Genomic DNA, 13470 nt, shown 5'->3' with positions numbered 1-13470 from the left:
GCCATGTAGACTTGACCTGAAAACCTGCCAGGCTTTCATTGAGTTTAGCGATTAAAGAAGTAAAGTTTTGAGAAGCAATTAGTTGATGGGACACCAGTCATAAAATCAATCCAAACTTTTGTTGACATGTGTTTCTTTCCCCATATACCAGGTTCCCGCTTGATATTAGTAAGATTGAAATTGAAATAAGTCTATTGCTGGTGGATGAATTTGTCACTTTCCTTGAAACTGGTGAACCCAAAAAGTTAGACAGTGATAGGAAAATACTGCCATTGTCTGTTAAGAAGTCTATGACATTTCAAGGCAAGAATGAATATATGGAAGAAGAAACTTGTTTCTTCTTTACTAACAAAAAGGAAAGCCTGGAAGTGAATGATATGGGTATAATTTAAAAAAAAAAAAAAAAAAAAAAAACCTTTACGTAACATTTTTGCTGGGAGAGAAGACTACGAAGCACATTTTCCAGGAAGTGTGGGCTGCAACGATTGTGCGCTCTTAACTAATCCTGAGTAAGGTGGCCACTTTGACAGTCTTCTCATGCTGCCTCTGCCACCTTCTCTGCCAGAAGATACCATTTCAACTTTAACACAGCATGATCGAAACATACAACCAAACTTCTCCCCGATCTGCGGCCACTGGACTGCCCGTCAGAATGAAAATTTTTATGTATTTACTTACTATTTTTCTTATCACCCAGATGATTGGGTCAGCACTTTTTGCTGTGTATCTTCATAGAAGGTTGGACAAGGTAAGATGAACCACAAGCCTTTATTAACTAAATCTGGGGTCCTTACTAATTCATAGGTTGGTTCTACCCAAATGATGGATGATGGTAGAAACCAAATAGAAGAATGGTCTTGTGGCATAATGTTTGTTGCCTAGCGATGAAGCCTCATATTCTTGTCTCTGGTTAGGATCTTGGGATCTGGAGTCAGACTGCCTGGGCTCAAATCTTGGCTCTGCCCATGCCATCTCTGTTATCCTGGGGCAAGTGCCTCAGTTTCCATATCTGAGAAATGGGGATGGCATTGGTGTCCATTTCATAGATCAAGTGAGTTTAGCCTTGTAAAGAGCTTAGAAGGGGGTCTGATACATAGTAAGCACTATGTACGCACTAGCTATAATTATTTGCTAAAGTTCTGCTTGAAAAGTAAGCTATTATTTTATGGAGACAACTTTTTTCTTTTAAATTTCCAGCTAGGCAAGAAGAGTGTCAATTTGATCTAAAATTTCATAGTGCTTCGGATTAACAGACATGGATAAGTCCCAGAATTTGCAGTCTTTTAGTAAAAGTAGCATTCTCTGTGTAATTCTTCGCAAACACTGATTGTAGTTGCAAGATGCTCAGTTTCCCTCTGAGATGTTTTACATTTTTAAATGGTTAGACTTGCAGGAACAAAAGAGCAGAGTAACTTAGTAGGCTGTTTTGCATTCTTAGGAAAAGAAAACCATCAGGATTTATTTTGTTTTCATGAATTTTTTCACTTCCACTGAGGAGTATAATTGGCTGGTGTTGACAAAACACCAATCATAGATGTAAAGCAGAAAGTTGATTAGTTTTCTGGCTGTTCCTAAAATTCTGGATGCAGGAACTGTGGCTAGAAAGCATCTGGATGATTGCACTTTATCAGGGATACTTGAGTGTCCTCTGTTAGGATCTGGACCTAGAATTAATGTCACGAGATTTTTCTATCAGGATAAAGTGAGATAGTGAGGGCTGAAGTCATCCACTGGGTTATCCAAATTTTAGGTTTCACTGCTGAAAAAAGAGGGGGCTTCTGGTCTGGTTGGTTATTTGTGTTTGGCCTGATGTGCTCTGTCAGTCAAATGTCTGGACGTAGACCTAGCTTCAATAGTGACCTCGGTGGACTGATATTTACCATATTATTTACATGTGCTCTTAATGACAGCAAAAGCTGCCAGCTAACTGAATCTTGTTTTGAATCTAAAAAAATCTACTCTTAAAGCAAGAAAATGGTGCAAAATTAGTTGATAGTGCAAGTGAATTCTATACACTTAATTATTCTAAGACATTGGAAAATAAAATATATTGTTACTTTGAGGATAAAAGATGATCTCTTTAAAAATGCAAATGTTTTCTACAAATACTAAAGTTAAAAGGGAGAGAGATGTAATTAGAACTCATTAACTGACACGTTGCAAATTAACTTCTTTTTATAAAGCACTGCATCACAAACACTAAAATGAAGTGGGCAAATTAGCTCTGCAGAAAACTATTTTCTAGGCTGATGCTTATAATGACCAATCATTACTGAAGCAATGAGAAATGTGACAATTACAGAATATTGCTGCTATAGTATGTTGAAAAAAATACGCATTTTGTAATGAACATCTAGTAGAATAGCTCTGATTTCTACCTGGAGTTTCTGATAACATGACATCTTAATTGCTGGCTTTTATAGATTTTTAAACTGCAAATACAAAATAGCAATCAGCCAATATAATAACTTATTATTCCCCATTTATGCCTGAAAGTCCTCCTCTTGTTGATGCCATGGAAATGAATGTAGAGACAGATATCATTAGCTGTATTCTCCTTCTGAATGACATTTCTCATATCCTTGTTATTTCAAAATAGATAGAAGATGAAAGGAATCTTCATGAAGATTTTGTATTCATGAAAACGATACAGAGATGCAACACAGGAGAAAGATCCTTATCCTTACTGAACTGTGAGGAGATTAAAAGCCAGTTTGAAGGCTTCGTGAAGGTAAGGAGCTTAGTTGCTGGTAAAAGTGTCATTGAAATGTTCTACTACATTTTCTAAATTGGGAAACTGACAATGCCAATATTTAAAGATTGGTTACAGACACAGACACACGCACACACAAACATGCATATATACACTCATACATGGGTGTGTGTGTGTGTTAAAAAAAAAAAAAAAAGACACTCTCTGGGGAAAACACACCCTTAGAGGCACAGTCAAACATATTTGTGAGCTTACATATGCAGCTACCACTAGGCAAAATGATAAAGTCCACCAAGCTTGGTTTTTGCATTTCTGTGTCTCCCCATCTAAACCTTGATGCTCTCTCACTGGGGACCCATGGTCTGATCCCCATTTCCTAGGGAAGCAATAGCCATCGACAGCTGCTGTGGTAGCAGGCCACAAGTGAAGGGACTCCTGAAGACTGGTAACAGTCTGTGGTGCTTCTCTGATGATGGAATTTTAGATGTCCTGACAGTAAGATCTTTCCCTTTTACTGGGGAGAGAGGTGCGGGGAGTAAATAATAGACATTCTCAGTGCCGCTCAAACCAGGTTCTATATAATATCACTTGCTCATGAAGCCCACCCACTCTATGACTGGTCATGACCAGAGGCACAGAGGGTTCAAAGCCTTTTAGCCCACCAGGCTGGTAGCCAGCATGAAGTCACTGCAGTGACTGTGGCTTATAACAGATACCTAAAACAAGAATTTTTACAACCTTTACATTAATTCCATCGTCACAGACATGGGGTCTAGAGGCTCTTTCTCCTGAGGCAGAACATCAAGAGTTCTTTCTGCCTATGTCCCTCTCAGAACACTGAGTCAAATACCCTTGGGCCTCGGCTCACTTAGGGGTCTTTTCTAGGAGGCAGCACTCCACATTGACGACAGTTCTGGGCCAGATGGGTGGGTATCTGGGTAAACCAACAGGAGTTAGTTCTCACATATAGATTATGTGTAATTTAATGCAGGTGTGAAATGTTTAAGATCTTATTTCTGATCTTATTCCTGCCCTCCTGTACTGTTACCGAGGTGTCATTTTAATTCATTAGTGAAGACTCTAACAGCTTATTCCTGAGTCACCTACGGAGATCAGAATGCAGCTCAAATCCACTGCTCGCCTTCAGGTTCTTTACACTAATCTAGGCTGTAGATGAAACTCCTAAACCCTTTCTTTGCAAGACTGGCCAGCTAGGAAAACGATTTGAGTTTCTTCGGTTCTTCGAGGATTTGGGCCAGTATTACAGAGTATTGGAAGGTGTTATGAGATTAAATGTGAATAAAGGCACTTTCAAAACAATGGTTAATAATCCAAATAACAGACTGAATGTGCTTGGCTGTGTGACTTTGAGTAAATAACTTCACCTTTCTGGGCCTCAGTTTTGTCATCTATAACATGAGAAGACAGATTATCTGTAAGGGCACTACTAGCTCTGACATTCTATAATTATGTGATAAGCCTTCAGTTCCCTCCAATGGCAGTGAGAGTGGCTTGTCAGTCCCCCTCGTTTCTTACGGAGACTTTTACGGGTGAATTGTCAATTCCTCACGTCAATATTTCGGGTTGGATATGTATGTAAAGCTCCCAAAATCAGCTACCAAGGATAGGAGTAAGGAAAACAGTCAGTTTGGCCTCCCTGCTTATGCTTGTATGAAAAAAGTGACAGCTCCAATGTTTCATATTCTTAAAAGGCAGATCTTCTCAGGCATGTCAGCCAGGGCCCCAGGAATCTCCTCCTTACACACAACTAAGGAGGCCCCTTGTCTCTACTGCAGCAGGTGTGGAACCCTAGTCAACACCACCTATACCTAAGATTATGCACAATGAGTAGATACAAAGTCCTCCAGCTATTCAATCCTCCCCAAATGATGGATTCCCTTTCCAATACACTTTCCCCCAAATTGCTCACTCTAAAACAATATTTTAGATTTTGAAAAAACTCAATAGGCCAGTTATAGAATAACTCCAGGTTGGATTCATATTTTCTCAGCTAATGTTAGCAGGCTTTCTTTCCGGGCCACAATCTGGCCGCACCTAAGCAACCTAAAGTTTGAATTTGGGGTCTTTGAATCATCCTAGGGCTTGATGAGGTCTTAGAAGTCATCAGATCCAATTCTCAATCCACAACTTCAGGCTTCTCTCCACCTCCTGACTAAGTGGTCATCCAATCTCTGTTTGAACATCTCTAATGATAAGGAACTCATTATCTCTGGAGGCAGGTAGCACCGATCTGTTATTTTGGGGAAAAGACGGTATTCCGGGCTCAAGTGAGGGTAAGCAGAGGTACTATTTTGAGTAGTATAATTTCATATTAAAACTTACAACCCACCCCACCTCTGCTAGAATATTCAGTTCCAGGATTATTTGCCCACCAATGCCTGTGATGCCTTTGAGAGAGTCAAAGCATATATCAAGTTAAAGGGCAACCTGTCCATACCTGCCACGTGGAACTCCCACTAAGAGAGAAATAACTCATTCTGGATTTTCTGAAAGTCCACTTAAAAAGTATTTCAGTTGAGGTGGGGAGTGAAGTAAGAAAAAAAAGGCTCTAGGGAGTGTGGCTGGGGGAAGTTCACGGAAAGGCTAGGCTGGGTTCATGAAACACAAGCTTTGCTGACTTCATGTTTTCATCTTGGCCAGGCTTCAACACCAATGCAACAACTTAGCCTAAAAGTATCTCAACCTTGATCACCACACTCTACTTTTTGAAAAGACACTAAATAGTCATTTGTTTACTTGTGATCTCACAAACATTTTCCTGTCACCACATCTTCATAGCGCTGCGCTTCAGCTCAAATGGAAAGTTGAAGCTCTGGGGCCCATGTGAGCGTTCTGAGGCTCAGGTTCCCCTGGAGGCTCTGTGAACTACACCCTTAAATCTGGCAACTGAGCTGAGCCTACAGCCAGCACTCAACAGTGACAACACAAATTCCTTCTAGGGGAGGAAAGAAAAGGAAAGGTCCTGTAGACAACAGATTCCAGGAGTGGGAAGGAGCACAGGACTGTGATTTCATAAGATGTGAAAATACTACTGTCTTCTTCCCTTGTGTTCAGAGGATAGACAGATGGAATAAGCTAAGCCCAGCCTATGAATGTCATCTCACAGTTTCCATCCTTGGTTTAAACCTCAGCTTCTTTGGGTGACCTCATACTGACCAGTTAAGCCCTCCAGGCCTTTTGCTCAGTCTCTTTAAAGTGGCAGCAATAGCCTTTATTATCTTCCAACCTGTGTTGATGGAAGTTCTTGTTAGCTTCTTTAAATACCTCTAGGCTTCCTTCAGTTTAAAAGTGAAAAGAAACCTTTTAAGAAGTGTTGCATTTGCCTTTGAACATCAGCACCATTGGGAGATGACCTGTGTTTCCTAAATGCTGATTATTCTAAATAAATACAGTTCAACTATCAACAAGAGAATCTCTTCAGCCCATTGAAAGGGATAAAAAAATTAAAAATGTCTGAGGGTCTTTTCGTAGTCTGGCATTTCTCTCCCAAGGTCAAACTTACTATTATCTTTTCCTACAGGATTTCAGACCAAACTTATTCTAATAGATACACACCATGCTTTATGTTTAATAACATTCCATACGCCAGTTCCCAGGGTAGAATCATCTCCCCATTCAACACTATTTGTCAATATCTGTCAAAGCCAAGGAGGTTGGGGTCATAGGAAGGGTCAGGATCACAGCCTCTGGTCTGGAGAGAACACTGGAATGGAGATAATAAGGCCTGGATTTTACTTCCAGATTCTTCCCTGGCTTTCTGGGTTGTCGGCTCGTCTGTCAGATCCATGGACTCCCAATTGGCATGATGGAATTAATGACAGGATCTGAGTGTATATTATAATCCTCACCAGAAACAGACAACAGAGTAATGACAGATGCAACACAAATGATAACTTTAAAACCCCACAGCAGAACCCCTGTCAAAATGACCTCTTGCAATGATTCTTATTTTAGGATATAATGCTAAACAAAGAGGAGAAGAAGAAAGAAAACAGCTTTGAAATGCAAAAAGGTAGGTTTGCTATTTACTAATTTCTATGAATGCCTAAAAACTAAAAGGAAGCTTTAGGCTGATTATATTGAACAACCCAGTGTTGTTGCATCAGGGAACTTTTAGCCCTGGAAATAAAACAGGAACACAATTGTCAAATTGACACCTTCTCTGGTCCCTGTGATTTGGAAAGGCTTTGTACATATATATTTATGAAAAAAGGATGTGTTCCTTTAATGCCAATGATACCAAATCTGAAGAAATCCCATTATGTTCAGTACCTTAATAGAAGCAACCATATAGCCTGGTACCACCTACAGTGGAATGAGAAGACAGGAAAGTCATCATTTGGTAACAGTGGCATTCATCACTCACTGATAACAGTTTTTCATGGGGCACAGTGGCCGGTGGAGCCCCTGGGATCAAGGAGTGACAATGTCACAGTGTTCTATTATTTGCCCTGTTCTTAAAGTCAGAGCATCCTGAACATCTCAGGGTTGGAAGAGACCTTGACGGTTCTCAAATCCAGCACCATCCCCACAACAAAAATCTCCTTCACAATAGCACTGACCATCCAGCCTCTGATCAAACATGTCTAGGAATGAGGCACCTTCCACCTCATAAGGCAGCCTGATCCATCTTTGAATGGCTCTAATAATACTAAGATTACTATACTACTCGAGAGAAGTCTTTCCTCTTCAAGTCAAACTTTGTTCCTATAATCTCCACTCACTGGTCCCAGTTCTGCTCTTTGAGGCCATAGTAAACAAAGTATAATTGCTCTCCTACCCAGCAGCCATCCAGATATGGAAGACAGCAATCATGGCCACTAAGCCTTGATTGAGCTTTTTCTTCTCCAGACTAAAGATCCCTGATGTCTTCCACTCTTTCGCCTATGACCCTTTCCAGGCCCTTCCCTCTGCCACACACCTCCTTTTCTTGGACACACTGACTTTTTCCTGTTCTTTTAGAATTTGGTACCGCCAACCAATACAATAATGCCTGAAGTAACTTCAGCAGCAGATTATGGGAAAGAGCGGGTGTTGTTAGAGGGAATATTATATCACAAAGTGGGTGAACATGATGTTATGGCTTCTGCAAACTTAATACACACAAAAACATACATACACACAGAGATAGAGATACTATTTTCTGAGGCAAAGAGAGTACTCAGAACTTGCCTTAACTGTTGTTCTGGATACTAAATGGCCATCTGACTTCCATGAAGGTTTTATCTTCAGAATGACTGCAAGATATGTTGAGTAATAGTACCATGCTGTCTGTTAATTACAGAGAAATCTGAGGAAACAGTTTATGCAGATGCTGTCTAGAAGTCTTCAGGAAAATTATAACATTAACCAAACTTGCCATTTAAGTCATGCAATTTAACTCAACATTTATAGGGCACTTACAAAGTGCCCAATATCAAGCTCATACTGGACAAAAAGAAACTTCCACACAGCCTCTGCCCTTAGAAGATTGGGACATCTCATTAGGGAGCAGGGCTTTAACGCAAGAAATAATTAAAGATAGATTCAATAGTTTGGCCAGTTGCCTGACCAAATCAGAAACCATAAGAATCTTACTAAGCGTACAGACTTTGGAGCCCACTAAAATCCCCAGTGTATGGAATTGTTCCTAAAAGCAACATTCACGGTATGTTTGATGAAGACCAGCGTTTTTAGCCTGTGTCAATCTATGCAAAATGGAATCGAGTATTGATCAACTATTAGGAGAATGAGATCAATGGAAACAGCCAATTCAATTACTCAGATATTAGAAACCAACTTTTCCTTCAGTGGGAGAGATTTCAGATCATTTTATCTTTCCTTTTACATAATCTATTTTTGCACAGTCTCTATTACACAACTGGACCGAATAGTTTTGTGGGCAGTTTTTGCATTATTTTAGCCCGACAGTTTGTTTTTGGTTTCATTTCAGGTGATCAGAATCCTCAAATTGCGGCACATGTCATAAGTGAGGCCAGTAGTAAAACAACATCTGGTAAGTCACACAGCATCTGAGTGGTAGCCACCCACGGGGAAAGGCTGGGATGCCGAAGTCATGTTACCTAATGGTTAAACTCCTCTTTTCTCCTGGGACCCAATTTACAAACCTACCCCTACACTTCTCCTGTTCCTTTCTTTGTCTTCAAAGTGAGTTCAAATGCACAGATGGGACTTAGAGGGACAAAAGGAGGTGGAATGCAATCTCGATGTTCTCATTATGTTCTTGTTCAGTGGCTGATTCTAAATGATGAATTACTGGGTGGAGGGACCATTATTCTGACAACATAGAAGAAATGGCAGGTAGTGACCTCCTGACTGGGAGCATCCCTCCTCCTAACCCCTCTTCACTGTGTGGAAATGGGCCTCGTGGGGTATTTCCTGCCATCTGTCAATCCCTGTATGATTAAGCTCAGCCTCACTGAGGCCAACCTCAGGGAAATTAAAGGTAAAATCATTCTGTAAAGATCAATAGGTCCCAAGACGTTAGATTTTCCAATGAAGTAACAACAGACGACATATTGTGATCTTTTCAACTCTGAACGATTTTATTTCCACATACGTTCTGCCTCCATTCTAGCCTTTAGATATTTTTTCCCAAATGTTCACCTTGCAATAACTGGTGCCGGAGAATATGTCATATCTGATAAATGGATGGAAACATGCACACTAACATAAAGTCCCCCATCAACATAAAGGCAAGAGCATCAGAGGAGTCTTTCAAAAATTCAACAGAGTACTCCAGAATGGAGTTCTAAACAGTGCATGTGTGTGTGTGCGTGTGTGTATGTGTGTGACAGAGAGAGAAAGAGAGACAGAGAGACAGAAAAGACACCACTTCATCTCTGAAGTGGCTTGGGCTTCTCAGTAAGTGTAACACATGGACAGTTATCATTATCATGGATCATGGTACCAAAGTAAGAGCACTGAATAGGGAGTTTTGGAACGCTGGGATTCAAGGACAATGACCACCGCTTGCTGGGTGACCTTGAGCAAGACCCTTTACCTATGTGGCAGTTTTCTACTTCACCTACTTTACAGGGTGACTTTGAGCATCAAATCAGCTAATATGGCTGAAAGTGATGCTGTCAAGTGCTGTAAGGTGACACTACTTAGTTTACTTCACCATGGCTTAGATGTCAAAAGAGTGACATAAAGCCCCTCATTAATACCAGTTAGTTACACAATATTTAATAATTTTGTCAAGTACCCCTTCTCTCTTCTGGATCAGATGACAACAACAGAGCAATCTCCTAGAAGAATAGCTTCCCACTGGTCTTTTTTCACCTGTATCTAAACCCTTGCTCTTGGATATATGTCATAGAGCTCAGATTCTCCCAAAAGGCTCATAATGGACATCAGTCCTACAATATCTTACAGTCTGCATCACAATAGATTTCCAGAGGATCAGGTGGGAAGACAGTAACATTCCACCCTCACCCCAGTCCCAGACCTCTTCTTCCTACCTAGCCATGCTGCTAAAATCTTGCCCTATATCCCATGGCAAGTACTAAAATTAGGTAAGGACGTACCAAAGTAAACTTACTAAACTAAAATATTGAGAACCTGCCCTTTTTTCCTCAATAAAATGGTTCAAAAGGGCAAACATTCTAATGAAACATTGTTTCTGGAGTGGTCTGGAGGGCCCAGATCTGTCAGGCATTTCAGGATGTCTCCCTATTAGTAAAGGGTGAGTCTTAGCAGGTGGGATTTTGTGCCCTGATAGACCTAAGGCTATCGAATATGAATTATTTTGTTTAAAGCTCAAGGAAGCAAACACATCAGTACTTTCACTTTTCCTCACCCCTCACCCCCATCAGTCAGTCTAGCTTTCTGTGGGAGCTGAGATTTGAAGCCGGGTGCACACACTACTTTGAACCCACTCAACATCTCAGCCGAGAAAATGGCACACTGTTGGTGGGTACTCTGGCTTAGCCACAAGAATACTGGTACTTTCAAGTTGGTGGCACCCACTACAATGGGAGATCAAAACATACCGTGAAATGAGCACACAGTTTATTTTCATACTTCCTTGCCTAATTTTAGTCCTTGCTGGGGGAGGCAGATCAGGTTTGCAACAGCATGATCAGGTAGGAAGAAATGGGGTCTTTTCTCTGTGCTGAGGCTGAGCTAGGTAGACTGACAACTCTTTGACTTTGTAAAATTCAAGGCAAGTAAGGTATTCATGGTAATATTAGTAAAAATTTGGTCTGAGTAACTTGGTATGTATAATTTATTATGTCAAATTTCGAAATCACGTGTGCCTTCTTAAGTTCAAGGCAAATTGGCTATAAGAACTCTAACAAGAGAAAGAAACTCACTGTGATCTCTTACTTTATTTAATCTTCACAAGTCTCTGAAATATGCTCCAATATGAGCCCAGTGTTGCAAATGAGGAACTGAAACTCAGGGAGATTTAGAGACTTGCCCAAGCTTAAATAGAGCCTGGATTGGAATATAGCTCTGTCTGACTCTGAAGCCCATGGAAGGGGCCTTGAGAATCCATTCCTATACAAAGCCAGTATCTAACATTAAACTATATTTTTTGTCAGAATGTGAACCATGCTCTGCTTCACCTCACCACAAACTTTCCCTCTCTTTGTAACAGTACTACAGTGGGCTGAAAAAGGATACTACACCATGAGCAACAACTTGGTAACCCTGGAAAATGGGAAACAGCTGACCGTTAAAAGACAAGGACTCTATTATATCTATGCCCAAGTCACCTTCTGTTCCAATCGGGAAGCTTCGAGTCAAGCTCCATTTATAGCCAGCCTCTGCCTAAAGTCCCCCGGTAGATTCGAGAGAATCTTACTCAGAGCTGCAAATACCCACAGTTCCGCCAAACCTTGCGGGCAACAATCCATTCACTTGGGAGGAGTATTTGAATTGCAACCAGGTGCTTCGGTGTTTGTCAATGTGACTGATCCAAGCCAAGTGAGCCATGGCACTGGCTTCACGTCCTTTGGCTTACTCAAACTCTGAACAGTGTCACCTTGCAGGCTGTGGTGGAGCTGACGCTGGCAGTCTTCATAATACAGCACAGCAGTTAAGCCCACCCCCTGTTAACTGCCTATTTATAACCCTAGGATCCTCCTTATGGAGAGCTATTTATTATACACTCCAAGGCATGTAGAACTGTAATAAGTGAATTACAGGTCACATGAAACCAAAACGGGCCCTGCTCCATAAGAGCTTATATATCTGAAGCAGCAACCCCACTGATGCAGACATCCAGAGAGTCCTATGAAAAGACAAGGCCATTATGCACAGGTTGAATTCTGAGTAAACAGCAGATAATTTGGCAAGTTCAGTTTTGTTTCTTTGCATGCAGTGTCTTTCCATGGATAATGCATTTGGTTTATCAGTGAAGATGCAGAAGGGAAATGGGTAGCCTCAGCTCACATTCAGTTATGGTTGACTCTGGGTTCCTGTGGCCTTGTTGGAGGAGGCCAAGATTTAGAACGTCTAACACAGCGGAGAACCGAAAAACCCCACCCTGCCACCCACTCGGACAGTTATTCATTCTCTTTCCATCTCTCTCTGTCCATCTCTCTCTTTCAGTCTCTCTCTCTCTCTCTCTCTCAACCTCTTTCTTCCAATCTCTCTTTCTCAATCTCTCTGTCTCCCTCTGTTAGTCTCTTCTCTCCCCCAGTCTCTCTTCTCAATCCTTCTTTCTCTCTAACACACACACACACACACACACACACACACACGCATACACACACAGAGTCAGGCCGTTGCTAGTCAGTTCTCTTCTTTCCACCCTGTCCCTATCTCTACCACTATAGATGGGGGTGAGGAGTAGGGAGTGCAGCCCTGAGCCTGCCCACTCCTCATCACGAAATGACTGTATTTAAAGGAAATCTATTGTATCTACCTGCAGTCTCCATTGTTTCCAGAGTGAACTTGTAATTATCTTGTTATTTATTTTTTGGATAATAAAGACCTCTTAACATTATCGTTGTTGTTTGAGTATCTAAAGCTCCCAGTCAGGTTGGGAAAAGAGGAAGCACTTGGAGGGAATTTCCCCAACCTTTGTGATGTTTTCATAAACTTTGTTCTCAAGCTACTTATATTATAAAATATCTTGGTGGCAGCACGGTTTCTGGAAGTCTGTGACAGCCTTTGATGGATGATGTGCTAGCCTATTCAGTGAAAAGCAATCTAGGTCTTTATTTCCAGCTTCTTCTGAAAAAGTTGCAGGAGATTGATAGAACATTTTTTTAATTAATCACAGCCAAGTGAGGCTGGAGGGGTTCCTTAAATGAGAAGTAGTGGCATAGCTTATTAATAGCTGTCTAGGTGGTTCCACTTAGGCAAGAGGAAATGGAGCTGGGAAAATCTGAGGGGAAGTATTGGTCCCCCAGTCTTCCACTGAAGTCAATGGAGCCATTTCTCGTCACCTCTAATAGAGGAATTTTTCATGTAAGAAACTCAGAGCGGAGTGTTCATCTTTACTGGGTAAGTCCTACATGCTCACTGTTGGTTATCTCCCTGGGTTCATGGTTTGAACTTAGCAGCACCTTCGAGCCACTAATGCCATGCCTTTTGTTCTCAACTGTCTCCTAGAATTTGCCTGCATCTCCAAAGGGTGGACCTAGTCCTCAAACCTAATACATTCCAACGGAACTCTTAATTTTTCCCCCCGCACAATGGGATCTGTGTTCAATGTTTCACATTCCAATGAATGGTGTCTTCATCTACCCTGTTTTTCAAGTCAGAAACTGGCTTGACTT

The 13470-nt window shown here is 41.2% G+C and overlaps 1 protein-coding gene across 2 annotated transcripts; it reads left to right on the top strand.

The window, feature by feature from the left end:
* The first annotated feature begins 472 nt into the window (after positions 1-472).
* On the top strand, positions 473-12692 carry CD40LG (CD40 ligand). 2 transcript variants are annotated; one of them, XM_011740901.2, is made up of 5 exons: positions 473-748; positions 2600-2731; positions 6689-6746; positions 8667-8729; positions 11340-12692. In XM_011740901.2, exons 1-5 carry the CDS (start codon positions 593-595, stop codon positions 11714-11716), a joined length of 786 nt encoding a protein of 261 aa, XP_011739203.2. In that variant the 5' UTR covers positions 473-592; the 3' UTR covers positions 11717-12692.
* Positions 12693-13470: the final 778 nt, after the last annotated feature.

This window comes from Macaca nemestrina, chromosome X, assembly GCF_043159975.1.
Source record: "Macaca nemestrina isolate mMacNem1 chromosome X, mMacNem.hap1, whole genome shotgun sequence".
Lineage (NCBI taxonomy): Eukaryota > Metazoa > Chordata > Mammalia > Primates > Cercopithecidae > Macaca > Macaca nemestrina.
This window is presented reverse-complemented; position numbering and strand designations above follow the sequence as displayed.

Coding starts and splice junctions, on each gene's coding strand:
- CD40LG (XM_011740901.2), top strand. CDS start 593: ATGATCGAAACATACAACCAAACTTCTCCCCGATCTGCGGCCACTGGA. Junction 6,747..8,666: donor CAGCTTTGAAATGCAAAAAG/GTAGGTTTGCTA, acceptor GTTTCATTTCAG/GTGATCAGAATCCTCAAATT. Junction 8,730..11,339: donor CAGTAGTAAAACAACATCTG/GTAAGTCACACA, acceptor TCTTTGTAACAG/TACTACAGTGGGCTGAAAAA.